Source organism: Mus caroli, unplaced genomic scaffold (genome assembly GCF_978045245.1).
Source record: "Mus caroli unplaced genomic scaffold, Mus_caroli_1 scaffold_817, whole genome shotgun sequence".
Taxonomy (NCBI): Eukaryota; Metazoa; Chordata; class Mammalia; order Rodentia; family Muridae; genus Mus; species Mus caroli.
The window spans coordinates 1-24,658 of NW_028228072.1; the positions used below are offsets into that span (position 1 = coordinate 1).

General features: G+C 49.8%; 3 protein-coding genes across 3 annotated transcripts; 2 read left to right on the top strand and 1 right to left on the bottom strand.

The window, feature by feature from the left end:
* Window positions 1-95: 95 nt before the first annotated feature.
* Window positions 96-4,185, top strand: LOC146999601 (scavenger receptor cysteine-rich domain-containing group B protein-like; the record flags this gene model as incomplete). The annotated part of the gene is made up of 3 exons (XM_085834494.1): window positions 96-410; window positions 3,665-3,739; window positions 3,857-4,185. Coding segments are annotated over 3 exons (719 nt in total), but the record flags the coding sequence as incomplete, so codon positions are not given.
* On the top strand, window positions 119-6,913 carry LOC146999602 (scavenger receptor cysteine-rich domain-containing group B protein-like). Its single transcript, XM_085834490.1, has 5 exons — window positions 119-410; window positions 2,022-2,099; window positions 3,665-4,168; window positions 5,095-5,172; window positions 5,927-6,913. Exons 4-5 carry the CDS (start codon window positions 5,148-5,150, stop codon window positions 6,241-6,243), a joined length of 342 nt encoding a protein of 113 aa, XP_085690616.1. The 5' UTR covers window positions 119-410; window positions 2,022-2,099; window positions 3,665-4,168; window positions 5,095-5,147; the 3' UTR covers window positions 6,244-6,913.
* Window positions 6,914-6,922: 9 nt separating this feature from the next.
* On the bottom strand, window positions 6,923-23,638 carry LOC146999603 (DNA-directed RNA polymerase II subunit RPB11-a-like). The gene is made up of 3 exons (XM_085834491.1): window positions 23,504-23,638; window positions 20,156-20,245; window positions 6,923-7,270 (listed from the first exon to the last, which is right to left on the bottom strand). The coding sequence occupies exons 1-3, from the start codon at window positions 23,554-23,556 to the stop codon at window positions 7,135-7,137; spliced, it is 279 nt and encodes a 92-aa protein (XP_085690617.1). The 5' UTR covers window positions 23,557-23,638; the 3' UTR covers window positions 6,923-7,134.
* Between the last annotated feature and the right edge of the window lie 1,020 nt (window positions 23,639-24,658).

The window sequence follows — 24,658 nt, forward strand, 5'->3', positions numbered from 1 at the left end:
CCTGGGGAGACCTGCTGCATAGATGAAGTAGAAGAAAACGGTTCCTTCCCTGTAAAATGTTACTTGCCCCACCCCTCTCCATCCACCATCACCAGGTGAGGGCAGTGTGCGTCTGGTGGGCGGTGCCAGCCCGTGTCAAGGCCGAGTGGAGATTCTGCATGGTGGCGTCTGGGGCACTGTATGCGACGATGACTGGGGGCTGCAGGATGCTGCTGTTGTGTGCCGCCAGCTGGGCTGTGGGGCCGCCTTGGCCGCCACCACTAATGCCTTTTTCGGCTATGGTACCGGGCATATCCTGCTGGACAATGTTCACTGCGAAGGTGTCGAGCCCCGCCTGGCAGCCTGCCAGAGCCTAGGCTGGGGCGTGCACAACTGCGGACACCACGAGGATGCTGGGGTGCTCTGTGCAGGTGCCAGGGGCAGCGGGGGCTGGGCCAGGCTACAGGGGCGGGGTCTTCGGAAGGAGTAAAGGTGGGAGGAGAACTGGAAGAAACTAAGGGCTGAGTGAGAAAAGGGGTTGGCTATCTTTCCAGAAAGGCTTTGAAATTGCCTGTACTATTCAGGCCTGCTCTGGGGAAGCAATTCAGATAACTCATTCGCACATTCTCGGTAGCTCTTATTCCTCCGTTATTAGGACTGCTTCCAGAATTTTCTAGCAATTTCCAGGTATTCTTCATGGATGATTTCAGAATAAAACAATAATATTCTAGAATGCTCCCTCAAAGATTACTTGCAAAGAACCTAACTGCAGAACCCTGCCCAGCTATCTGTAACTCTGAGAATCTAATAATAGACTGCCCCCCCATATGGACCCTCTCCAATTTGGGAGGTGTTTTCAGCAAATTAAAGGTCAGCATTGGAGCAGAGTATGTAGCTTATTTGATGGGGTGGTTTCCTAACATGCATGAAGCCCTGGGTTTAATTTCCGGCCCCACACAAACCAGGCCTACTGGTACATACTTACAGCTCTACTACTCCCTGGACTACATAAAACCCTGAAACAAAACAAAACAACCCAGCACTCGGGAGGCAGAGGCAGGCGAATTTCTGAGTTTGAGGCCAGCCTGGTCTACAAAGTGAGTGCCAGGACAGCCAGGGCTACACAGAAAAACCCTTTCTCGAAAAACCAAAAACCAAACCAAAACAAAACAAACAAAACAAAACAAACAAAAACAAACCAAACAAACAACAAAAAAACCCAAGCCAGGCGTGGTGTCACATGCCTTTAATTCCAGCACTTGGGAGGCAGAGGCAGGCGGATTTCTGAGTTCGAGGCCAGCCTGGTCTACAGAGTGAGTACCACCAGGACAGTCAGGGCTACACAGAGAAACCCTGTCTCAAAAAAACAAAAAAGATTCATGGGACCATCACACCATTTCTCAAATAGACTCTTTTCTAGTAGATGGGAAGTGTTTATAGCAAATCAAAAGCTATCATTCTGAGCTTAGAGATGGTAAAGTCAAGGTCTTGAGAGGCACCAGGAGCCCTAGCAGAATCACAACTGATCTTGCTCAATGACATTCATGCTTGCTTTCTTTTCTAACCTCCTTTTTCTCAATGTAGACTCATTAGTGTCTTAGGCTAGCCTCGAGCTCAGTACTTAAAGGATGACCCTTCACTTCTGACCCGCCAGCCTTCACCTCTCCAGTGCTGGGATTGCCAACATGGACAGCCACACCCATGTCATGTGATATTAGAATGCACCTAGAGCCTTATGCACGCTAGGCAAGCATTCTACCAATGGACCTATATCCCAGGCCATAAAATTGGTTGAGTCCTTTTGCTGTAAATCCCTCAGAAGTGAGCATGGGAATCCTTAGTGGGCACAGCTCTGCATCTTTCTATTTTGTATCCACTAGACTTCTATGGGACAGGGGAATGAAAGCATGTAGCAGGCTTACATGCATCTTTGTACCTCACATAAAAGACTGCTGTCAAAGCTGGCCAGGGCTCATTGAATTCCAGTCCTGGATGTAAAGCTGGTCCAGTGACTGACCCTTCTGTCTTCTCTCCTGCTCTAGTTCTAAGCCCTCCGACTTCCACAGCTCTGCCTCCGTCTGTCACAAAAGAAGACTGGGCACGGCACACTGGGCCGGCAGGTAAAGAGCCCGCTCTCCCCACTGGAAGGGTTGGACGAGACAGGCAGGGATGGGAACTAAGGAAGCTCTTCTAGAGACACAGGAAAGGGACTTGAGCAAAGGCTTTGGGGTAGATGGTAGAGATGAGCAGATGGGAGCGGATGACACCCAGAGCTCTGAAAAATTAAGGGTGGATAAGAGCTTTCTTTCTCTGTAGCCCTGGGACTCCCTTTGTAGATGAGGCTGGCCCTCAACTCACAGAGATCCACCTGCTTCTGCCTCTTGAGTGCTGGGATTAAAGATTTCTTTAAAATGCTTGAGTCAAATTAGGGGTTGCTGTTAAGGTGGGGAATTAAGAGCCCATGAGAAGGAACTCAAATCAGGAATCAAGATTAGAGGTAAGTTTGGAATTAAAACTACAGGTATCACTGTGTGATTAAAATTACGATAATTTAAGATTCAGGAGTTGAGGGGTGGAACTCAGGTGGTTGACTGTCTGCTGATCAAGAACAAGCCCAAGGGCTGGTGAGATGGCTCAGTGGGTAAGAGCACCCGACTGCTCTTCCGAAGGTCCAGAGTTCAAATCCCAGCAACCACATGGTGGCTCACAACCATCCTTAACGAGATCTGGCGCCCTCTTCTGGAGTGTCTGAAGACAGCTACAGTGTACTTACATATAATAAATAAATAAATCTTTAAAAAAAAAAAAAAAAAAAAGAACAAGCCCAAGCCGGGCAGTGGTGGTGCATGCCTTTAATCCCAGCACTTGGGAAGCAGAGGCAGGTGGATCTCTGAGTTCAAAGCCAGCCTGGTCTACAGAGTGAGTTCCAGGACAGCCAAGGCTACACAGAAACCCTGTCTCAAAAAAACAAAACAACAACAAAAAAGAACAAGCCCATCTGAAGGACCACGTAAACCACGAGTGCTGGGTCACACCAAATTGAAGCAAGACCTTGCCTCAAAAACCCAAAAGCTTTTAATCCTAGCATTCGGGAGACAGATCTCTTCTGAGATCAGTCCCTTTTTTTTTTGTTTTTGTTTTTTTGTTTTGTTTTTAAAGATTTATTTATTTATTATATGTAAGTACACTGTAGCTGTCTTCAGACACTCCAGAAGAGGGCGCCAGATCTCGTTACGGATGGTTGTGAGCCACCATGTGGTTGCTGGGATTTGAACTCTGGACCTTTGGAAGAGCAGTCGGGTGCTCTTACCCACTGAGCCATCTCACCAGCCCTTTTTTGTTTTTTCGAGACAGGGTTTCTCTGTATAGCCCTGGCTGTCCTGGAACTCACTTTGTACACCAGGCTGGCCTCAAACTCAGAAATCCTCCTGCCTCTGCCTCCCAAGTGCTGGGATTAAAGGCATGGGCCACCACACCTGGAGATCAGGCCTAACTACATAGTGAGTTCTAGCCCTGCCAAGGCTACATACTGAGAGCTTATCTTGGGAAAAAAAGAAAATGGGGAGGAAAATCCTAAAAGATGATTTTTACTAGACAGTGCGGTGACTCTGTGACTGAGGCAAAGTAAACTGTGGGTGTGGAAATGGCCTTCTTGTTCCCTTCAAAGGCTCCCTTGTCTCCACAGCTACAGGAGTTGGTGCCTTGCCTTCCAGGGACACAGTGAGGCTGACGACAGCAGCCTGGGCCTCAGGGAAGAAAAGTAAGTGGCCCTGCCTGGGTCCCGCAACGGGAGGGAGCAGGTGGGCCACGGGCTGCAATAGGGAGGGGAGCCTGCAGTCCCAGGTCATCCCCTGGCACCGGCCTGTGCGCCCCGCAGGCGGGAGGCTGAGGCTGGTCGGGGGCCCGAGCCCGTGCCGCGGCCGAGTGGAGGTGCTGTACGCCGGGGGTTGGGGCACCGTGTGCGACGATGACTGGGACTTCGCGGATGCGCGCGTGGCCTGTCGCGAGGCGGGTTGCGGGCCCGCGCTAGGCGCCACGGGCCTCGGTCATTTTGGCTATGGCCGAGGCCCTGTGCTGCTGGACAACGTAGGCTGCACCGGTACCGAGGCCCGCCTCAGCGACTGCTTCCACCTGGGCTGGGGACAGCACAACTGCGGCCACCACGAAGACGCCGGAGCGCTATGTGCAGGTGAAGCTGTGGCGTGAGAAGGAGTGGAGCCGGAGTAGTGGGCGGGGCCCGACCCATAGGAGATGCGGGCGGGGCTCATATGGAGGAAAGGCAGAGCTGTGCAAGCTGGGTGAGGACCCATGAATGCATGCGCTCACATCTATGGGCGGGTCTGAATCAGGAGAGGGGCGGGGCATCCTGTAGGGGCGGGACAAGATGTGGTTGAGCTGGGCGATGCGTGGGCCACGACGGTCCTGTGGGCGGAGCCTCTTGTAGCTCACAGTCGCGGGTGGGGCCGAGTCTGAGGAGGCCTGGGTGGGTCGTGCGCAGGAGCTCCCTGCTGTGGGAGCGAGCGGAAGCTGTGTAGCTTTCTGGCTGGCCTAAGACTGGGAAGGCGAAAGTGAAGCAGGGCATAGGGCTTGTGGGCGGGGCCTGATAGCAGGCGCTGAGATGGAGGAATGGGCGTGGCGCTCTCTGCTGCACTGCAGCGGAAGTATTGCGCATAGCGGGGGTAGCCCGGCACTCTCCGCTGCTGAGCCTTAGGGGCGTAACCGGAAGGGCGAGTTGTCTGCAGGGGGCGACTAGGGCGCGGTCACTCGTGCTGTGCTATCCAATTTATAGTCTCTCTCTGCTGCTAGTGATTGGTAGGAAGCAGGAGGTGCTGACCGCTTTCCCAAAACTAGCCTTTGACTTTTCAGAGATACCAATGAAAACAGGCGTGTACAAAGTCTGGCAGGACATTGTCAATCCCTTGTTCTCCTATCTCCACCTTTACTTGATGCCCAGACCTAGGGGGCCCTCCAGTCTCCTACCTTAGGTTGGCAGGTCTTTGAGGTTCTTTCTGTCTTTCTGTACAACTTGAGAAGGTTAGGAGAATTGATCTGGTTCTAGGGAGCATGTTCCCCACCATGACAGCCATCTCTTTTTTTATGCCCCTGCTGAGCCAGGCCCAGAGGAACTGGGACTCCAAGTCCAGCAGGCTGGTTCTGAGACCACCCGAATGCCCAGTCCTCGGCCCAGAGATGGTAGGTGTTTACTGCCACTGAAAATGAGGTTGGAACTTTAGGGATAAGATGGACCTGGAGTGATAAAACACTACAGCAACCTAGAGATTTCTCCACTTGGGATCAAAACAAACTGAAGAAATGAGAGAATACAGAATTAGGCATGGTGGCCTATGGCTTTCATTCCAGCATTCTGGAGACTTGGGTCAGAAGGACAGTAACTTCAAGGCCTGCCTGAACAACATACAAGGGCTCATGGAAAAACAAACAACAAATTAGCCTAGGGAATGTAGGTGTGGAAGTGGGGACAGTAAACTTTGAGGGTCAGGATAAGACATGGTCATAGTTTGCAAACAGCCTGTGGCTAAGGGGCTGAGACTGTCTGTTGAGGGTCTCACTACATAGCTCTGGCTGACCATTGCTGTGTAGAACAGGCTAGGCTTGAACTCACAGAGATCTGCTTGCCTCTGCCTCCTTAGTGTTGGGATCAGAGGTGTGTGCCAACTTGTCCAGCATTATTTATTGGTGTCTGTGTACCCGTGTATATGTGTACCCGTGTATATGTGTACCCGTGTATATGCATGTATATGTTCACACATGTGAAGACAAAACAGTATGAAGGAATGTGAAGGTCAGAGGACAACCTGTGCGAGTTGTTCTTGGGTATAGAACTGAAGTCATCTGGCTTGGTGGCAAGTGCCCTCAACTGTAGAGCCATCTCTTGGGTCCCATGATTCCATGGGCTCTTCTGACCCGGGCCTTATCTCCAACACAGGGCACCTCCGTCTGGCTAGTGGAACACACCGATGTGAGGGGCGCGTAGAACTCTTCCTAGGACAAAGGTGGGGCACTGTTTGCGATGATGCCTGGGACCTACGGGCAGCCATTGTCCTGTGCCGTCAGCTGGGATGTGGCCAGGCTCTGGCAGCCCCAGGAGAGGCCCACTTTGGCCCAGGCCGAGGCCCAATCCTCTTGGACAATGTCAAATGCCGAGGAGATGAGAGCACCTTGCTACTGTGCTCTCATATCCGCTGGGATGTCCACAACTGTGACCACAGCGAGGATGCCAGTGTCTTGTGCCAGCCATTGTGACCCAGATGGCTCTGTACTCCATACCATATCAAAGGAGCCTATGGGGAACTGACTGTCCTTTCCCAGGATGCCTTCCTATGATAGCTCGGGTTCCTGGTACTCCTTTCTCCCCATGCATGGGAGATGCAGTACCTGCCCGAGTCCTCTTACTGTGTGTCCCGAGACTGTTATCACCGGCGGAAGGCCCAATACAGTGAACATAGCAATGTTTTGCTCAGCCAACTCAGAAAATGTGGGAGAATAACCCACTTCTCTTTGGGGGAACTCATTTATATAGTACCCCCGATCCTTCCTCTCTGCACCCACATCCATGAGGCTTGGGCTGTCTGTCTGTAAATGCCTTCAAAACCTTCCCGTGACCTATCTTGGTCTCCTGCTAAAAGTGGGGAGACAAAAGGGGTTGGGGTGCTCTTTTCTATAAACTGGCAGGGGACTGCAGAAGAACCCAGGCCATCACCTTCCCTGCTGGGTGAGGACCTGGACTCAGATGGTGCTCCGATGAACAAGGGGGCTGCAGGGGCCAAAGCAGGGACCAGAGGAGCCCTTCCTGCAGCTTCTCTGATTTCCACTGCCCCCTCCCCCCCATACAGAGCCTCTACTTTGCAGTAACAAAGAACCCTGGAGGCCCATAGCCACTGTCCATAGGTGCCAAGTAAATAAAGCATTATCTCTCCCAGTCTTTTAACTGAGGTCATTGTTTGAAAACCTGTACCATGGCTGCTGGAAAAACTCCAGGAAGGACTTTCTGGAGAAAACTGGTGTGGCGATGAAAGGCTGTGGTCCAAGAGCAGCAGCATCCAGTTCTCCAGGGTCCATCACGGCCGGGAAATGCTGACTCACCATGGCAAGCCTCAGGCTCCTCAGTGGAGCGTCTGGTCATCCTCCATTCGGCTACACACACACAAATGGAGATCCAGGAAAGGAGAGGCAGTACGGCACGCTGGTGCATGTTTGTAATGACCGTGCTCCGGTGCTGAGGAAGGGTGTGCTGCGGGTGGGGTGGGGTTGGCGTCCAGGCCAGCCAGAGCTGCAGAGTGAGAGAAGCTGACTGAATAGGCCCAGAAAATAAAATGGCAAAAAAAAAACCCAGAAAACAAAACAAAACAAAACAAAACAAAAACCTCCTCTGGTCAACCTGTGATACTCCCTCTTTAAAGGAATCACAGGAATGAAGATCAGGAGTTCAAGGCCATCCTCAACTACATAGCCATTCAAGGCCAGCTTGGACTATGAGATACCTGGGGGTAGGGGTTGCTGGGAGAGCCTGCCTGAATTAGTGGTGGCAAAGATCTGTAATTCCAGCACTTACATGCGTAAGCAGGTGGACTAGGAGTTTAAGGCAGCCTGAACTTCTAGAAAGGCCACGCTACCTTCTCCACTTTCTCTGTCTATGAATTTCTATATTAGTTTTGTTTGCTTTTTGTTTTAGTTTTTCAAGACAAGTTGTTTTTGTTTGTTTGTGTGTGTGTTTGTTTGCTGTATAGCCCCGGCTTTCCTGTAACCTGGTCTATAGACCATGCTAATCTTAAATTCAGAGGGCTGGCATCCATTTTCATGTGTGAGTTGTTATATTTTGTTCTCATTCATTGCTGCCCTCTTTATGCCTTTGCTGTTCTCTGATGCTTCCTTTAGACTCCATTCCTGCTTGCTTGGGTTGGTTTGATTGCTTTGTTTGGCTTTGGTAGGACTGGGGCTTAAACCTAGGACCTGAATCATGGAAGGCAAGTACTCGACCACTGAGCCACAGCCACAAACTCCAATTCTGGTTTCTTTCCTCCCCACCCCACCCCCCACCCCCGCGCAAAGATTTATTACTGAGTGTGCCTGTGCGTAGTGATGGTGATGATGATGATGGTGATGGTGATGATGATGATGATGATGGTGGTGATGGTGATGATGATGATACAGGGCGTCCAGTTCTATCACACGCAGACCCCCTTGGTGCAAGCTTTCTCCTCAAATGCTGAGCTAGGCTAAAGGCCAGCAAGCTCCGGAAGTCATCCAGTCTCTGCCCTCTGTAGTACCACAGTTATAGATGCATTCCTGGCCACTCAGGTTTTACTCCTGGGTGCTGGAATCCCCACTCAGGTCCCCAACTTTGCACAATGATTCCTCTTACCCACTGAAACATCTCTGCAGCCCCTTTTTTATTGGTAGATTTTTATTTTGTGTATAAATGTTTTCATACATGGCTGAATGTTGCCCACGTGTATACCCTGTGTTCTCCACAGTCACAAAGCGTTGGAGCCCCCTGGTAGTGGAGTTATGATGATTGTAAACCACACCACCTGGGTGCTGGGAACTGAGCTCAGGGGTTCTGCAAGAGCAAGTGCCCTAACTGCTGCCCCTCTTACTTTAAAAAAAAAAAAAAAAAAAAAGGCTAATGCATGCATGTTTGAATACCTGTGTAGTACACGTCACAGGAATTCTTTCCTTCCATGCGGATATCAGAGATTCTTGATACCTGCTAAGCCATCACGCCAGCCTTGGCCCCTCATCATCTATACCATCTGTGCTTGTCTCTACGTTCCTGAGGATGACTTTAAGTTCTGGTGAGTTTTTCGAACTGCAGCAGGCTAGCCTCCCTTGTGTATTTGTTGTCGCACCTGCCTGACAACCCGAATGGGAGCCAAACATTGAGGATTGATGGATTAGCAAAAAGAGAAGAGGAAAAAAAAAAATTATGAGGCAGCTGGGATTGACTTCCTGTAAGGTCAAACTCCAAACTTCCAGGGTCTTCCCACTCAGGCACTGCTCCGGGAAGTGTTCTTTTTTTTTTTTTTTTTTTTTAAAGATTTATTTATTTATTATATGTAAGTACACTGTAGCTGTCTTCAGACACTCCAGAAGAGGGAGTCAGATCTTGTTACTGATGGTTGTGAGCCACCATGTGGTTGCTGGGATTTGAACTCCTGACCTTCGGAAGAGCAGTCGGGTGCTCTTACCCACTGAGCCATCTCACCAGCCCCTCCGGGAAGTGTTCTTAACCACTGTGCAAACGGAGGAAACAAAAGATCACGGAAAGGTCCAGGGTTTTGCTGGGTCAACAACAACAAAAAAGAACCATCAGAGGCCAGGTGTTGGGATTCCCACTGGAGCCCCGTAAGCCTCGACGGCCTGGGCGGACAGGGTAGGACGTGACGTAGCCCTGCCTTTCCGGGCCCCAACAACTCGCGCCTTCCTGCTGAGTCACCGCCAGAGCTCAGGGGAGAGGCCGCCCTGGGTGGGAACTGAAGCCACGCCTCTATCTTACTGAAGGATTTTGATTGGGTAGCTTTGAAACTGATTCAGCCAGTCGCAGCAAACTGGAAGGTTGCTGGTTGGGTGGGGCAGGGGCGGGGCCACGCTCTTCGAGACCTTTCCATGCCTCCGGGCGGGTCATTTTTTTGTGCAGAGTTGTAGGTTTGACAAAGGAATTGAGTCCCCGGTGCAGCCCATATAAGGGAAGGAAGGTCAAGCATTCCCAAGACACTGGAGTTTAGGCGACATTTTCAGTCCCTGCGGACGTTTGCGGATTACAGAGAGTATTTACCAAGAACAACCTCTGTGCCACAAGGCGGCTTCCCTCCTCACCACCCCACCCCCACTCCCCTTTTAAAAATGCTTTAGTCAAGGTCTCATGCAGTTCAGGGTGGCTCGCCAGAGGTGACTTTGTGGTTTTTGAATTTTATTTCTTCCTCTGCCCACCCAAATTGGGGTTACAGGTGCATGCCACCCCTGCTCATTTATGCAATTCTGAGGAACCCAGGACTTCACATATGCTAGGCAAATGCTCGACCAACTGAGCTATATCCTAAAGCTCTCTACTGATATTTTCATAAAAGACCATTTGGTTGGTTTTGTTTTTTTCGAGACAGTTTTTCTGTATGACGCTGGCTGCCCTGGATGGAACTCAGTCTGTAGACCAGGCAGGCCTCAAACTCAAAGACCTGCTTGCTGAGATGAAAGGCGTGAGACGCCTGCCACCACTTTCACAGAGGACATTTAACCCACAAAGGACTGTTAAAATTGTAAAACCAGTTCACAATAAAACCAGAATTGGAATAGGGTGTGGTGGCACTATCGGGTAAAAAAAATCTAAAATAAGCCAAGATTAAGGGGGCTGGTGTGTAACTCAGCTGGTAGAGCTCTGTCCAAGCATTCAGAAAGTCCAAGGTTCAGTCCCTAACTCAGTTTGGGTCAGCGAAAGGGTTCCACAGGTAAAGGTTCGGCCATGCGGCCACACACACACACACACACACACAATTGAAATGTCATAATTTTTTTTTTTTAAATCAGCAACAAGGAAAAGAAAATAGATTTTAAAAAAGGAAAGAAAACAAACCTCAGTGTGGTGGCTGTCACATGCCTAAAGTCCCAGGGGTGGAGACAGATGGTCACCCTCAATTATATAGCTAATCCGAGGCCAGCCTATGCTACATAAGACATGGTCTCAAAAACAAACCAATTAAAGAATTGGAAAAGGTTTCCCCACCTCTGGCAAACATGAACAATAAACTGAGGGGTGTTGTGGTTGTGGTTTTGTTTTGAAACAAGACAATGTAGCCTCTGCTGCCCTGAAATGTGTTGTGTAGCCAGAAATTAACACAGACTTCTGGACTCCCTTGCCTCAGAGACAGGATCTCACACTTCAGTCCAGGCTGACCTGGACCTCAAGCATTTTCCCCCCCATCATCTTCCCAGTGGCTGGTCTTATGGATGTGAGCTACCTCAGGTGGGTTAGACTGAGGATTTTAACACAGCCTGCTGTACCACAGCAAATTCTATGTGTAGCATCACCCTGACTGAGTGTCTGTCGTCTTAAGATTGGCCCTTGCAGACCAGATCAAGTTTGACATAACTCAGTCTTGGCAGATGGAGAAACACGCGGAGAGCCAGGACTGACCTGCCCCACCGTGAGCTACAGAGCAACAGGGACTTGAGTCTTTGCACTGTCATTGGCTTCCCTTTCGATGGATAGGGAGGCCTGATGAAGAAGCTGCAGACAACGAGGCACCTGCTGTCTGCCACCATAGTCAATTTTCTGTCTCAAGATCCCTGCATGAGTTAGACAAGTCTGGGTCCCTGCTGAGGTTAGCAGCAGTCAGCTCAGGGAACCCTTTTCATGGGATAGATAGCTTGTTCCATCCATGTGGCCATCCACTTGGAAAATCAAAGTTGCCTCTACCTTAAAAAAAAAAAAAGGTCCAGGCTTGGTGGCGCACGCCTTTACTCCCAGCACTCAAGAGGCAGAGGCAGGCGAATTTCTGAGTTCCAGGACAGCCTGTTCTACAGAGTGAGTTCCAGGACAGCCAGGGCTACACAGAGAAACCCTGTCTCAAAAAACAAAACAAAACAAAACAAAAATAGTGCCTTGGGCCAGTGATGAAGCTCACAGGTAAAAGTAATTCCTTGAAACAGCCTGACAACCTGACTTCAATTCTCCAAATTACCTAAAGGTAGGAGAGGACTGACTTTTTAGAAAGTTATCCTCTAAGTCTTCATGCACACATTTGCACACACTCACACTCGCATCCATGCATACATTAAAATCAAATGGGAAATACCAGTACTTTGGAGACAGAGGTAAGTGGATCACCATTGAGTTCCAAGCCACAGCTACATAGTGAAGCCATGGGGTGGGGGTGGGGGGGACCACAAAACCTGGCCTGGGATGTAGCTCAGTTGGTAAACTGCTTGCCTAGCATGCATGAGGCCCTGAATTTGATTCCTAGCCCTGCATAAACTGTGTGTGGCAGCAGACACCTGTAATCAGAGCATGTAGCAGGTAGACTCAGGAGGATTCTCCTATAGAGCAAGTTCAAGGCTAACCTGGGCTTCATAAGACCCTGTCTCAAACAAACAAAATAACGCCCTAGGAAGATGAATTCCTCATGTCTGCTAGGTAGCTTTCTGTTACCATGGGAAATACCCAAGAGAAAACAAAATTAATTACTATTTTCTATTTCTTATTGTTCTGTGTATGTGTGTATAATGTTTATGTATGGATGCAAGCATGCTTGGGCCACCACACACACGAGTGGAGCCATCTGAGAGGAAAATTTGTGGGAGTCAACACTCTCCCACCATGCGAATGCTAGGGAATCCAACCGATATCCTCCAGATTGGCATCAGGCACCATCACCTGCTGGGCCACCGTGCCAGCCCCAGTTGTTAGAAATTTCAGAAATTGAGCATCCATGGAGCTGTCTGCCCAATCAATCTGCCTGGCTCATCCACCACCCCCCACCCCCCCCCCCCCCGCTTAATTTTGTTCATAATTTTGCACATGTAATGCAAGCTGACCACAATTTTCTGATCCCCCTTCTGCCATCTCCTGAGGACTAGCTACACCGTGATGAGACCCTGTCTTGAAATAAACCCCCCAAAAAAACAAAGCCAAAACTCTTCACCGTGTTTGTCTTTTTTTTTGTAGCTTTAAATATATATACATATATATATATATATTTTGCTGGGCGTGGTGGTGCAGGCCTTTAATCCCAGAACTTGGGAGGCAGAGGCAGGTAGATTTCTGAGTTCGAGGCCAGCCTGGTCTACAGAGTGAGTTCCAGGACAGCCAGGGCTACACAGAGAAACCCTGAATCAAAAAAAACCACCACCACCACCAACAACAACAAAAAGAGGTCATTGTGAGCTGCCACATATGTGCTGGGAATTGAACCCAAGTCCTCTGAAAGAGCAGTAAGTGCTCTTAACCACTGAGCCATCTCTCCAACCTCCCCTAGCCTTTGGCCTTTAGAGGACTCTCATGTGTCCTTGGACTTTCTATGTAACTGAAGATGACCTTGAGTCCTCCTGCTTCTACTACCTGGTACTTCCATGGCAGGTTTGTACCACGATGCCCTGCTCCTGGCCCCGACTTTTCTTGCAGAGCATACAGAGAGAAGAGACAGTCCAGTTGTCTAGTCTGGTGACTTCTGCATTGTTCTCCAGGCAGCCATCCATCTTGCCCTGATTGGGTCCAGCCCAGCAGCTTCCAGGATGACACTGGCATCTGACCAGCTTGCTCAGCATCTTCTCTCCCTCTCCCAGTCTCTGTGTCCAGCAATCTGTCTTCCTGCCTGCTCTTCTGTCAGATCAATCTCTTTCCCTCTCTCTCCTCTCTCCCTCCCTTTCTTCTCTTTCCTCCTTTCTGTCCTTCCCCCTTCTCCTTCCCAAACTTATCTCCCTACCTCCCTTTCTCTCCCTTTCTCCAAAGTCTCATATATCACAGGCTAGCCTTAAACTCATGATGTGCAGCGGGGCGTGGTGGCGCACGCCTTTAATCCCAGCACTTGGAAGGTAGAGGCAGGCAGATTTCTGAGTTTGAGGCCAGCCTGGTCTACAGAGTGAGTTCCAGGACGGCCAGCAGGGCCATACAGAGAAACCCTGTCTTGGAAAAACAAAAAACAAAACAAAACCAAAAACACTCATGATGTGCCCAAGGTTGACCTTGAACTCCTGATCTTCCTGGCTGACACCCCCAACACACACACACACACACACACACACACACACACATACTTCCCCACAGCACGGATTATAGGTATATATGACACTAAGCTTAAGTCAAACAGATGTTTCTTTACATCTGCTCAAAAAAAAAAAAAAATCACACAACTACAATCAAGGTCCAAGCTGATCAAGCCCCCTACTTCTTTATGCTTAATCTCCAAAAGCTTGTTGGACCATCTTCATTTGATACAGGTGGTCAGTGATGCCCTGAGAATGTGAACCCCCACAGCAGAATAGGTGGGTGCTTGGCTCCATTGGAAGTAGAACCGGGGGCTGGCGAGATGGCTCAGTGGGTAAGAGCACATACTGCTCTACCGAAGGTCCTGGGTTCAAATCTCAGCAACCACATGGTGGCTCACAACCACCGGTAATGAGATCTGACGCCCTCTTCTGGTGTGTCTGAAGACAGCTACAGTGTATTTATGTATAATAATAAATAAATCTTAAAAAAAAGGAAGTAGAACTGGGAGGACTGACAATGTGGGTCTCAAGGCCACTTCACTGCCATGTGGCTTCTTATACAGCAAGCGCTCAGAGAAAGTCTCTTCCTTGAGGTTCACTTGGAGTTGGATCTTGGACTTCTTTTCTGTTCCTTTGCTCAGAAAACTTAGCTGCCAACCTCATCCCTCAGGGACCCAAGCTAGTTTTTTTCCTGTGTTATTTTCTCTTCCCATTATTGGGCGTGGACCTTAGGCCTCGCTCATGACAGGCTCAACCACTGAGCCATGCTCCTGGCTCCTCCCAGATGTATTCTAGGCTGGCTGACACTTGACCAGTCTGTTCACTAAGGGATCCTAGATAGGTGTTCTACTGCTGAGCCACACTCCCAACTCCAGCCTAGGTCCGCCCCACTATCCTGAATGTTCTCTTATCATCTTGGAGAATCCCCTCTTGTTCTGTCTTTGGACTTCAGTGTCCCCAAGGGTTACAGCCACCTGTTGACTCTCCTTCCCTGCCTAGAGACTAGACCAATGTCCTCATGTACTCTGCTCAACTTCTTCCATCTCAAGGCCATGTCGACCCTATCTACTCTGCAGTTCAGATTTTGACACTCTCAGACCCTGGTCTATGCAGTTTAAGACTGTTAGAGAAAAAAAAAATATCTCAGGGTGGGACAGATGGCTGCCTCCTTAGAACATGGCCTCCAGGCCCAGATGGCTGTGGAATGGTCAGTAGTTGTAAGCCCTTACCCCCACCCACTTCAGGAGTTCCCGGAAACCAGCAGCCTGTTCTCTAGCCTGCCTCCTCCCCTCCTCCTGCCGTGACTCAGCAACTGACTCCAGCTTCTACTTTCAAGAGAAACAGGCTCCCAGGAACCTCCCTGCCGTCCACTCTGAAGTCCGTCTCCCTCAACTGTTATCTCAGGATGCTCTTCCCTTCGACCACCCCAGATGATCCACTTGTCCCCTCCAAGCTACCCCAACCCTCCAGCAAGATTATCTCCAGGTTCTTATACTGATTTTCAGATCTTCCCTTGTTTTGAGACAGGTCTCACCCACCATGTAGCCAGGCTGGTCTTGAACTGGCCTTGAACTGAAATCCCCCTGCCTCTGCCTCCCAAGTGCTGGGATTAAAGGTGTGCACCACCACGCCTGGCCCTGCATTAATTTCTTTAGTGTGTGTGTGTATAGCCGTGCTCATGTTACGAGTACAGGTGGAGGCCAGAGGACACTTGAAGAAGTTGGTTTTCCTACCACATGCGTTCCAAGGGTCAAATTCACATTGCCATGCCAGTTCATTTACCAAATGAGCCATCTTGCTTGCACTGAGGAGGCTGAGGCAAGAGGATCACAAGATTAAGGCCAGCCTGAGTGACAGAACCAGTCTAAGGCTAGCCTGGGCTGCATTTAGAGACCCTATTACAAAACCAAAACCACGTAAGCAAAGGACACGAAAAGCAGCTACTGGGACATACATACAATCTCAAGATGTGTGTGGCTGAGGCAGGAGGATCAGAGTAAGTTCAAAGCTAGCCTGGGACACATGAAACCCTGTTTTAAAGAAAGTGCATAATCCCAGCACTCGGGAGGCAGAGGCAGGTGGGTTTCTGAGTTCGAGGCCAGCCTGGTCTACAGAGTGAGTTCCAGGACAGCCGGGGCTACACAGAGAAACCCTGTCTCGAAAAACCAAACAAAAAACAAAACAAAACAAAAAAAGTGCAGAGAAGACTCAGCGGTTAAGAAGACACAGGTTCAATTCCCAGCACCCACATGGTAACTCACAACTGTGTGTAACTCCAAGATCTGACGCCCTCACACAGACGTACATGCAGGCAAAACACCAGTGCACACAAAATGAAAGGAGGAGAAGGAGGGAGAGGAGGAAGCAGCAGCCAAGGCTACACAGAAAAACCCTGTATCTAAATAGTACAATACAATACAACATAACACAACACAATACAATACAATACAATACAATACAATACAATACAATACAGTACAAAAATTAGTGCAGGGGTGGGTAAGGTTGCTCAGTGGGTAAAACCCTTACCATATAAATCTGGTAAATCCCGGGAATCCATCTAAAGATGGAAAGAGAATTGATTTCATAATCTTTTGCCCATCCATGGACACATACACTAACACACATATAAACACCACAATATATACATATCACAATACATGCACACAGACACACACATCACAATACACATGCATATCAATATATACACTTACCACAATATACTCACACACCATACTATGCGTATCACAACACACACACAATTTTCACAATACACACACTATAATAAAGTTTTAGGACCAGCAGCTCCTGCCTGGAGCCCTGACAGTCTGAGCTGGGTCTATGGAACTCACATGGTGGAAGAGAGAGCTGAGTCTTACAGCCCATCCTCTGGTCTCCATGTATGTGCACACACACACAAACTAAACACAATTAAACTAAACAAGTGCAATGTAAGCCTGCCCCCACGCAGCCCTTACCCCAGTTTTTCCTGGCTGAAGAGTCGGAAGGCTCAGCCAGTGCCCACTGCAGGCTCACATCTCATGCCTCCCCCATGGGCAAATGATAAATAACGTTTTAGGGCTGGTGACATGGCCCCCTCAGTAATGGCACCTACCTTGAAGCCTGCCCTTCTGGGACCTTTTTCTTTTAATCCTTTCCTCCCCTACTCCTAGAACCAAGGAAATCTCCCAGGAGGCAAGAAAGAGTCAGAAAATCCCCAGGATTCCACGTTGTTCTTCTGATCTGGATGGGACAACTGGCGTTCAAAGGATCTTGGGGGAAGGCAAGAAATTTTTTTTTTTTTTTTAGCATTAACCCAAATGGCTTGTTCTGAGCCACTCTGTCGCTAGTGTGTTATTTTCAAACACAAGGGCCGAGATCAGAAACGCCGCAAGCCCTTTGTTTGAGGCTAATCAGGCTTTTTCTGGCTGTAATCATGTGGAGAAACATAGCTCTCTAATCCACGTATGGATAGAGTTTGGTAGGAGGGCCTTCAAGGAGAGAATTAGGAGTGGATAATGTTCTACTGCTGGCTTGAGTGGTATTGTAGGAGGAGGAGCCAGAATGGTGGCTCACACCTGGAATCCCAGCACCCTGGGGACAGTTAGGACCAGCCTGGGCTATGTGGAGCCAGACCCTGTCTCAAAACAAAGTCCACAATAATAACAATGAAGAGGAACAGGAGCAGAGGAGGATGGGAAGAGGAGGATGTGAGAAGGAGATCCCGGCTAGCATACTTATCCTGTCTGAGCTATGGAGACTGCATTACAATGCAGAGGTGGCCCTCACCAGGTTCCAAGCCACCAGGCTCTTAGACTTCCCAGCCTCAATAATCAAAAGCCAAATAAACTTGTTTTTTTTTTTTCAGTGCTGGGGATTGAACCCAGTGCACCGGACTGGCAAGCATGCTACCACTAAACTGCATCCCAGCTCCTAAAAACAAATTTGTTTTTTGTTTTTGTTTGTCTTTTGGTTTTTGAGACAAAGCTTTATTATAGATCTCTGACAGGCCTGGGACTCACAGAGATCCACCAGCCTCTACCTCCCCAAATATTGGGATTAAATGTCTATGCCACCATACCTGGCTTTAAACGTTTTTCTTTCTTAAAGAATTTATTTTAGCTGGGCATGGTGATACACACCTTTAATCCCAGCACTCCGGAGGCAGAGGCAGGCGGATTTCTGAGTTCGAGGCCAGACTGGTCTACAAAGTGAGTTCCAGGACAGCCAGGGCTACACAGAGAAACCCTGTCTCGAAAAAAAAAAAAAAAAGAATTTATTTTAAAAATGTTATTTTTTTAGTTCTATGCACATGTGTGGGGAAGTGCATGTGGGTGTAGGTGACTGTGGAGGCAAGAGGCCTTGGCTTTCCCGGAGCTGGAGTTCTAGGTGCATGTGAGCCACCTGATGTAGGTGCTAGACAGTTTCTTGGAAATCTTCCTCTGGAAGAGTAGTGTATGCCCTTAACTACTGAGGCATCTCTCTAGCCCCATGAAAATAGTTTTATTATATTTGAAGTGTGTGCAAGCGCGTGCGCACATGAGTGTGCACATGTGTGTTATGGGGCATGTATGGAGGTCAGATGAGAACTTGTGAGAGTTGCTTCTCTACAACTGTGTGAGATCCAGGGATGGAACTCAGGCCCTCAGGCTTGGAGGCAGGGATCTTTACCTGCTGCATCGTATCCTTTTAAACTTTTTTCGATTGTTTTTTGAGATGGGGTACTCTCTCTGTAGTACAGGCTAGCCCTTCTCTTGCTTCAGTCTCTTCAGTGCTAGGATTACACACACACACACACACACACACACACACACACACATCACTACCACCACCACCATAATCATACCTGGCTATATACATAGAGGAGTGTATGAGAGTCACCAGCTTAGTCCCCGTGTCCTGGCCATCTTTCTATTCCCAGTATGCAGTACTTATTGTGGACAAAGAGAACACATGGTCTGGCCAGCTGTGGAGCATAGACTTGGCTGAGGCAGGAAAAATTCAAGGTAAGCCTCAGTTACATAATAGGTTTGAGGTTAGCCTATGCCACGTCAGACCCTTTTTTGTTTTGTTTTGTTTTGTTTTGTTTTGTTTTGTTTTTTCGAGACAGGGTTTCTCTGTATAGCCCTGGCAGTCCTGGAACTCACTCTGTAGACCAGGCCGGCCTTGAACTCAGAAATCTACCTGCCTCTGCCCCCCCCCCCCCCCAGTGCTGGGATTAAAGGCGTGCGCCACCACCGCCCCTTGTGTCAGACCTTTTTTAAGCTGAGGAGGGCAGGACAAGAACTTTTGCTTCCCTCTCATCCTCTCCTCCAGTTCTCTTTTGTGGAGACAAAAAGGCTTCACATAGGGCTGGGGACATGGCTCACTGGTAGAGCCCCTGCCTAGAATCCCCCAGTGAGGGGCTGGGGGCGTGGCTCAGTGGTAGAGCCCCTGCCTAGAATCCCCCAGGGAGGGGCTGGGGGCGTGGCTCACTGGTAGAGCCCCTGCCTAGAATCCCCCAGTGAGGGGCTGGGGGCGTGGCTCAGTGGTAGAGCCCCTGCCTAGAATCCCCCAGGGAGGGGCTGGGGGCGTGGCTCAGTGGTAGAGCCCCTGCCTAGAATCCCCCAGTGAGGGGCTGGGTGCGTGGCTCAGTGGTAGAGCCCCTGCCTAGAATCCCCCAGGGAGGGGCTGGGGGCGTGGCTCAGTGGTAGAGCCCCTGCCTAGAATCCCCCAGTGAGGGGCTGGAGGCGTGGCTCAGTGGTAGAGCCCCTGCCTAGAATCCCCCAGTGAGGGGCTGGAGGGTGTGGCTTAGTATTCATATACTTTTTAGCAAGATTGAGGCCATGGACTCTACTCACAGCTACACACACACACACAATTCCAATATTTGAGAGGCAGAGCTAAGTGGATCTCTGAGTTTAAGCCAGCCTGGTCTGTAGCATCAGTTCCAGAGCAGCCAAGACTGTACAGAAAAAGCCTGTCTCAAGGAAAAACGGAGGAAGAGAAGGGAGGAGGAGGAGGAAGAAGAGGAAGGGAGGAGGAAGAGGAAGAAGGGTTCACACATTCCTGGCTTCCATGTGAAGAAGGGCTGTCCTTTTTCTTGTAACACCAGAGATCACCATGAGTACCCACTAGACACAATGGTATGACTGTTTAAAAGCTGTTTCCACTGAACAGGGACCGCCCCCCCCCCCAAATGGCAAATCTTTGCCTGTGGCTGGAAGTCTGCCAGCTGGAGCTGCTACACTGTGTAAGGGATTCCTATTCTGGATGAGCAAGACACTCTTGCTGTCCCATCTAGCCTTACAACCCCCAGCTCCCAACAGGACAGAGAAGACACCTGCCTGGCTCAGAGACTTCAGCCAGGAAGACAAGCTCCATGTTCCTGAGTCACAGTGACTCACAAGGCTTGGGCTCAGCCTACAGAGCCCTGCTGATACTGACAGAGGACCCGGCCTTGCGGAAGAAGACTTACGATTTAATGATGTTCCCCAGAGTGTGGTCTTCTTTGTTGATGGTGAACAAGCAGGCGTTGGGAACCTTAGTGTCCTTGTTAATGGTGATTCTGGAAAGAGACGAGCCAAGAGCTCAAGCCCACATCCAGCCTTGGGTGTGATACTGGCCCTCAGCCAGCCATGTGCCCTGGGGGGTCACAATGTCCCCATCTGTGGTCAAATATTCTTGAAACTGCAGTTGGGCTGTTCCCACTACCTCAGAAACTAAGCTACCTGGCCCTTCCCCACTGATGAACAGTTCTCTAAACTAGCTTTTGACTACATTCTTACTTAAAGGACATGAGCCAACTAGTTGTGGTAACATACGCCTTTGATCCCAGCATCTAGAAGGCAGAGGCAGGTAGATCTTTGAGTTTGAGGCCAGCCTGAGCCACACGGAAAACGGGGGAGAGACCAGGAGACACTTAACCCCTAAGGCCCCTCACAATCAAGGCAGGCCCAGGTCTATCATTCTGCAAGCCCCACTATCTATCCCCAGTGGCTACTGGAGTTGCACCTTGGGTTTTGAGCGTGCTAAGCAAAGCCCTCAACCACTGGGCTACAGGTCTAGCCCTGGGAGGCCTTTTTCAGTCTACTCACCAGTAAAGGACTCTGAGAGCTCTGGCATGGCTCAGTGGCCAACCATTAGCCTCCCATGTACAAGTCTCTGGGTCTCAACTCCACCACTCCCACCGTCCAAACAATAAACAAGGTAGGCCTGCCTGGTGGTTCAGACCAGTAATCCCAGCAACTTGGGAGGCTGAGGCAGGAGGATAGAGAAACACCTAAGTCACCACCCTGGCCTTTCTCTTTGCTTAAGGTAGAGTCTCCTTTGCCAACTGGACACACCACGCCTGTCTCCACTTCCCATGCCCCTGGAGAAACACTGGAAGCAGAACTCAGCAGTTTCTTCTGAGGGTCTACACACAAGTCCTTGGCATGACAACCAATAAATGTTAACAAGGAACCGCCTCTACCCTGTGATGGCCTCCTATTTATATACCAGGGAGCATGGACTTAGCAGTCTTTGGTTTTGTTTGGTTTTTTTTGTTTTGTTTTGTTTTTGAGACCACATTTCTCCATACTTGATCTGTAGACCAGGCTGGCCTTGATCTCCCTGCCTCTGCCTCCCAAGTGCTGGGATTAAAGGTGGATTAAAATCCACCGCCCAGTTAAGGATTGCTCCTTTTTTCAAACTTTTTTCAAACTCGGTACACAAATATTTTCTTACTTTGTCCACACCTGTCTGAGATAAGAGGACAACCTATAATTGTCAGGTCTCTCCTTGTACCATAGTGGTCCCAGGGACTGAACTCAAGTCATCAGGCTTGCCTGCCGGTGCCTGCACTCCAGCCATGTTGCCAGCCCAGAACATGGATATTTTGGACCCGACTGTCCTTTTCTGGGAGCCTGTCTACTGCACCAAGGGTTGTTATCAGTATCCCTTGCTGCTATCCACCCGCTGCCAATACCAACGCGCCTGGGACAACCAGAACCATTTCCAGATGGCCAAATGCTCTTGCTCATGGGACAACAACCGGGCTCTCAGTTGAGAATATGCCCCCAAGGAAGGCTGAAGTAGCTATCAAATGTCAATCACAAAACCCTGCATAGAAGCCTCTTAGGAATGAGAAGTGTCAGCTACAGGTCTGCAGTGTACACTGTACCAGCAAACTCGGAGGATCTCCTTGAAGAACTTCATTATTTATTGACTGACTGATTCATTTCATCCCTGAGATACAGGGATGAAATGAGCCCCATGCATGCTAGGTAAGCAATCTACCACTGGGGTATACCTCTGAGAGGCCAAACCTACTCCATCTTGGGACTCGCCACCTCCATCTTAAAAAAAAAAAAAAAAAAAGCCAGGCGTGGTGACACATGCCTTTAATCCCAGTACTCGGGAGGCAGAGGCAGGCGGATTTCTGGGTTTGAGGCCAGCCTGGTCTACAAAGTGAGTTCCAAGACAGCCAGGGCTATACAGAGAAACCCTGTCTTGAACACCCCCCCCCCAAAAAAAAAAAGCCTGAGAACTTGACCTACAGCAGAACCCAAGCTGCACCCAAGTACCAGGAAGGACCTCATGGCTTGTCCCTTGGCCCATACCCCAGAGTTACTCCCTAGCAACAGTTAATCAAAGATTAGTCTGGTTGCTTCAGATCTACTTTCAGATAGTTTGTGATTGTTCATGGTCTCCCTTCAAAGCACCACCTGTCAGCTTACAACAGACATTCAGTTAGATACCTGCCAAGCTCCACACCCCGTCACTCCCACTTCCTAGAAAACCTTGTCCTGGGTTCAAGGCTGCTCTGCCTTCTCTTCCTGTCCTGTTGTGTCAGGGTTGGGTTGGAGGAGAGCCCAAGCCCGAGCTTGTGATAAAGAGACCCTAATGCTATTACATCGGAAACGGCTCCTTAATGATCTTTTGGGGTTCACGAACGATTCCTAGCACAACACCTCCATACCTTTTCCCACTGAGATAGAGACTAAGCTGACCTCCAAGAAGGGGCACACACACGGGAGAACGGTTACACAAGAGAGAAGGGTTCGCAGCAAACTTTGAGTCATCAAAAGAGTGTATCCGGCTACCATTAAGACAATTACATAAAGCCAGAGCCGGTGGCTCAGGCCGTTAATCCCAGGTAGAGGCAGGTGGATCGCTGAGTTTGAGGCTAGTCTGGTCTGCAAAGCTCGTTCCAAGACAGCCAAGGAGGCTACACAGAGAAACCCTACCTCCAAAAGACAATTAGATGCTTAATCTCTAAGCCTGTACTCACTCGAGTGCAAAGTACTTCCCCCTGCTCTCTGAATGCACACAGACCCAACTTGCGTCTGTCTTACTTTCTTAGCGCTCTCTTCCTCTGAACCCTCCTGCTTAAGCCCATATTAAAGTATCTTTAATTAAAAACCACCAATCCTGCTTCCCTAAACCGAAGAGTCCTGAAATTCTTTTTAGCGTGGAGCCACGTACCCGGGTTTGGGCTAAGTTCGGGATCCCTGAAAATCTAGGGGAAACCCTCAGGTTGCTGAGGAGTGTAAGATAGCTGTGTCTCTGTCCCTTCACAGCTGTCATCATGAACCAAGTTTCTGGAGCAAGTCACTCCATGTCCCAGAGCCTCCGATTTCCCACTGCAAAATGCATGCACGCGCCAGTGCTTCGCGCCGCTGCCTGAAGCTGGGCAGACTCGCATTGAGCAGCACGGAAGACTCAAAGCAAAGCCCGCCTCCCGCCTCGGTTTCCCCAAGCAGGAGCAGTGCGGCGCTCCAGTGGAGCTGACGGCCGGCAGGCTCCTATGCAACCGTCCCCGCCTCCGCCGGCCTCCACTTACTTCTTCTCGCCCTCGAAGAGCAAGAACGACTCGAAGGCCGGAGGGGCGTTCATCCTAGCGCCGCGCTCTCGCTCCCCGACACCAACCCGCAGTCTCCTTCCGCCAACAGAGCCCCGAAGCGCGACCACTTCCGGGTTTCTCAGCCGCAGCCAATCAGAGTAAGCACTTGGCCCCCGCCCCCTGGCGGCCCGGATGACCTAATGCAGGCGCAGGCAAGGCTGAGGGCGAGCTGTGCGCATGCGTCAGTTTAGAACCCTTGTTCGAGGCGTCCACGCTGAGTGTTTTGGCGCGTGATCTAGCGCCCGGAGTTGAGCCACCTGTAGCTGGCTCCCCTGTACCGACTGAATAGGACTAAGAGTCTAAGTGGGCTGCTGCTGCAGGACCCCCGGGTGGGCCGACACTGGCGGACTTATGAGGCCTTCTAGATGAGGACCAGTGGAGCAAGAAGGGAGGGGAGGAGCTTGGGGGTGCCAGTGCATCCTCTCTTGAGCACACAGGTAACTAAAAACACGATGAAAGCTTTGCACCTCGCCATTTTTCAGCGGTCTCTGTAGCAATCTGTTTTATTTTTCCTATTTTTAAAGATTTTTATTTGCATGTCTGTGTGGGCACATATATGCAGATGCCTTTGGAAACCACAAGAGGGTTGGGTCCCCTGGAGCTGGAGTTACAGGTGGTTGTGAGCCCCCACGCCCACCCCGCCCCAGTGGGTGCTGGGAACCGAACTCCAGTCCCCTACAGGAGCAGTAAGGCCCTTAACTGCTGAGCCATTTCTCCAGCCTCCCTGATGGCTCATCTTGTCAACCGGACGAAATTTAGAATCATCCTAGAAACAAACCTCTAGGAGGGGCAAGACAGCCCAGTGGGCAAGGGGGAGTGTGAACAAATCTGATTGCCTAAATTCAGTCCCCAGAACCCACATGGTGGTAGTTGAGAACAGACTTCTCCGACCTCCCTTCACGGTATGCATTTGCACATGTGTGCACTCACAATAGAGAATAATAATCATAGCCATAATAAAGAACGTTTGGTTGTCTTTGAGATTCTAGACAGATTTGACTGAGGAAGACAGGAGTGTACATGTACGGCATCATCCTAGAGGCTCAGGAGTCAGACTACAGCTTCCTGGCTGCAGATGCAGTGTGCTTGGCTGCC

What these genes read in the sequence shown, in the direction of transcription:
- LOC146999603 (XM_085834491.1), bottom strand. Translation starts at nt 23,556, where the DNA reads ATGAACGCCCCTCCGGCCTTCGAGTCGTTCTTGCTCTTCGAGGGCGAG. An exon ending in CTCTTCGAGGGCGAGAAGAA is followed by an intron (nt 20,246 to 23,503) that starts GTAAGTGGAGGC and finishes GTCTCTTTCCAG; the next exon opens with AATCACCATTAACAAGGACA. An exon ending in CTGGGGAACATCATTAAATC is followed by an intron (nt 7,271 to 20,155) that starts GTAAGTCTTCTT and finishes CTCACTCTGCAG; the next exon opens with CTCTGGCTGGCCTGGACGCC.
- LOC146999602 (XM_085834490.1), top strand. Translation starts at nt 5,148, where the DNA reads ATGCCCAGTCCTCGGCCCAGAGATG. An exon ending in CAGTCCTCGGCCCAGAGATG is followed by an intron (nt 5,173 to 5,926) that starts GTAGGTGTTTAC and finishes TCTCCAACACAG; the next exon opens with GGCACCTCCGTCTGGCTAGT.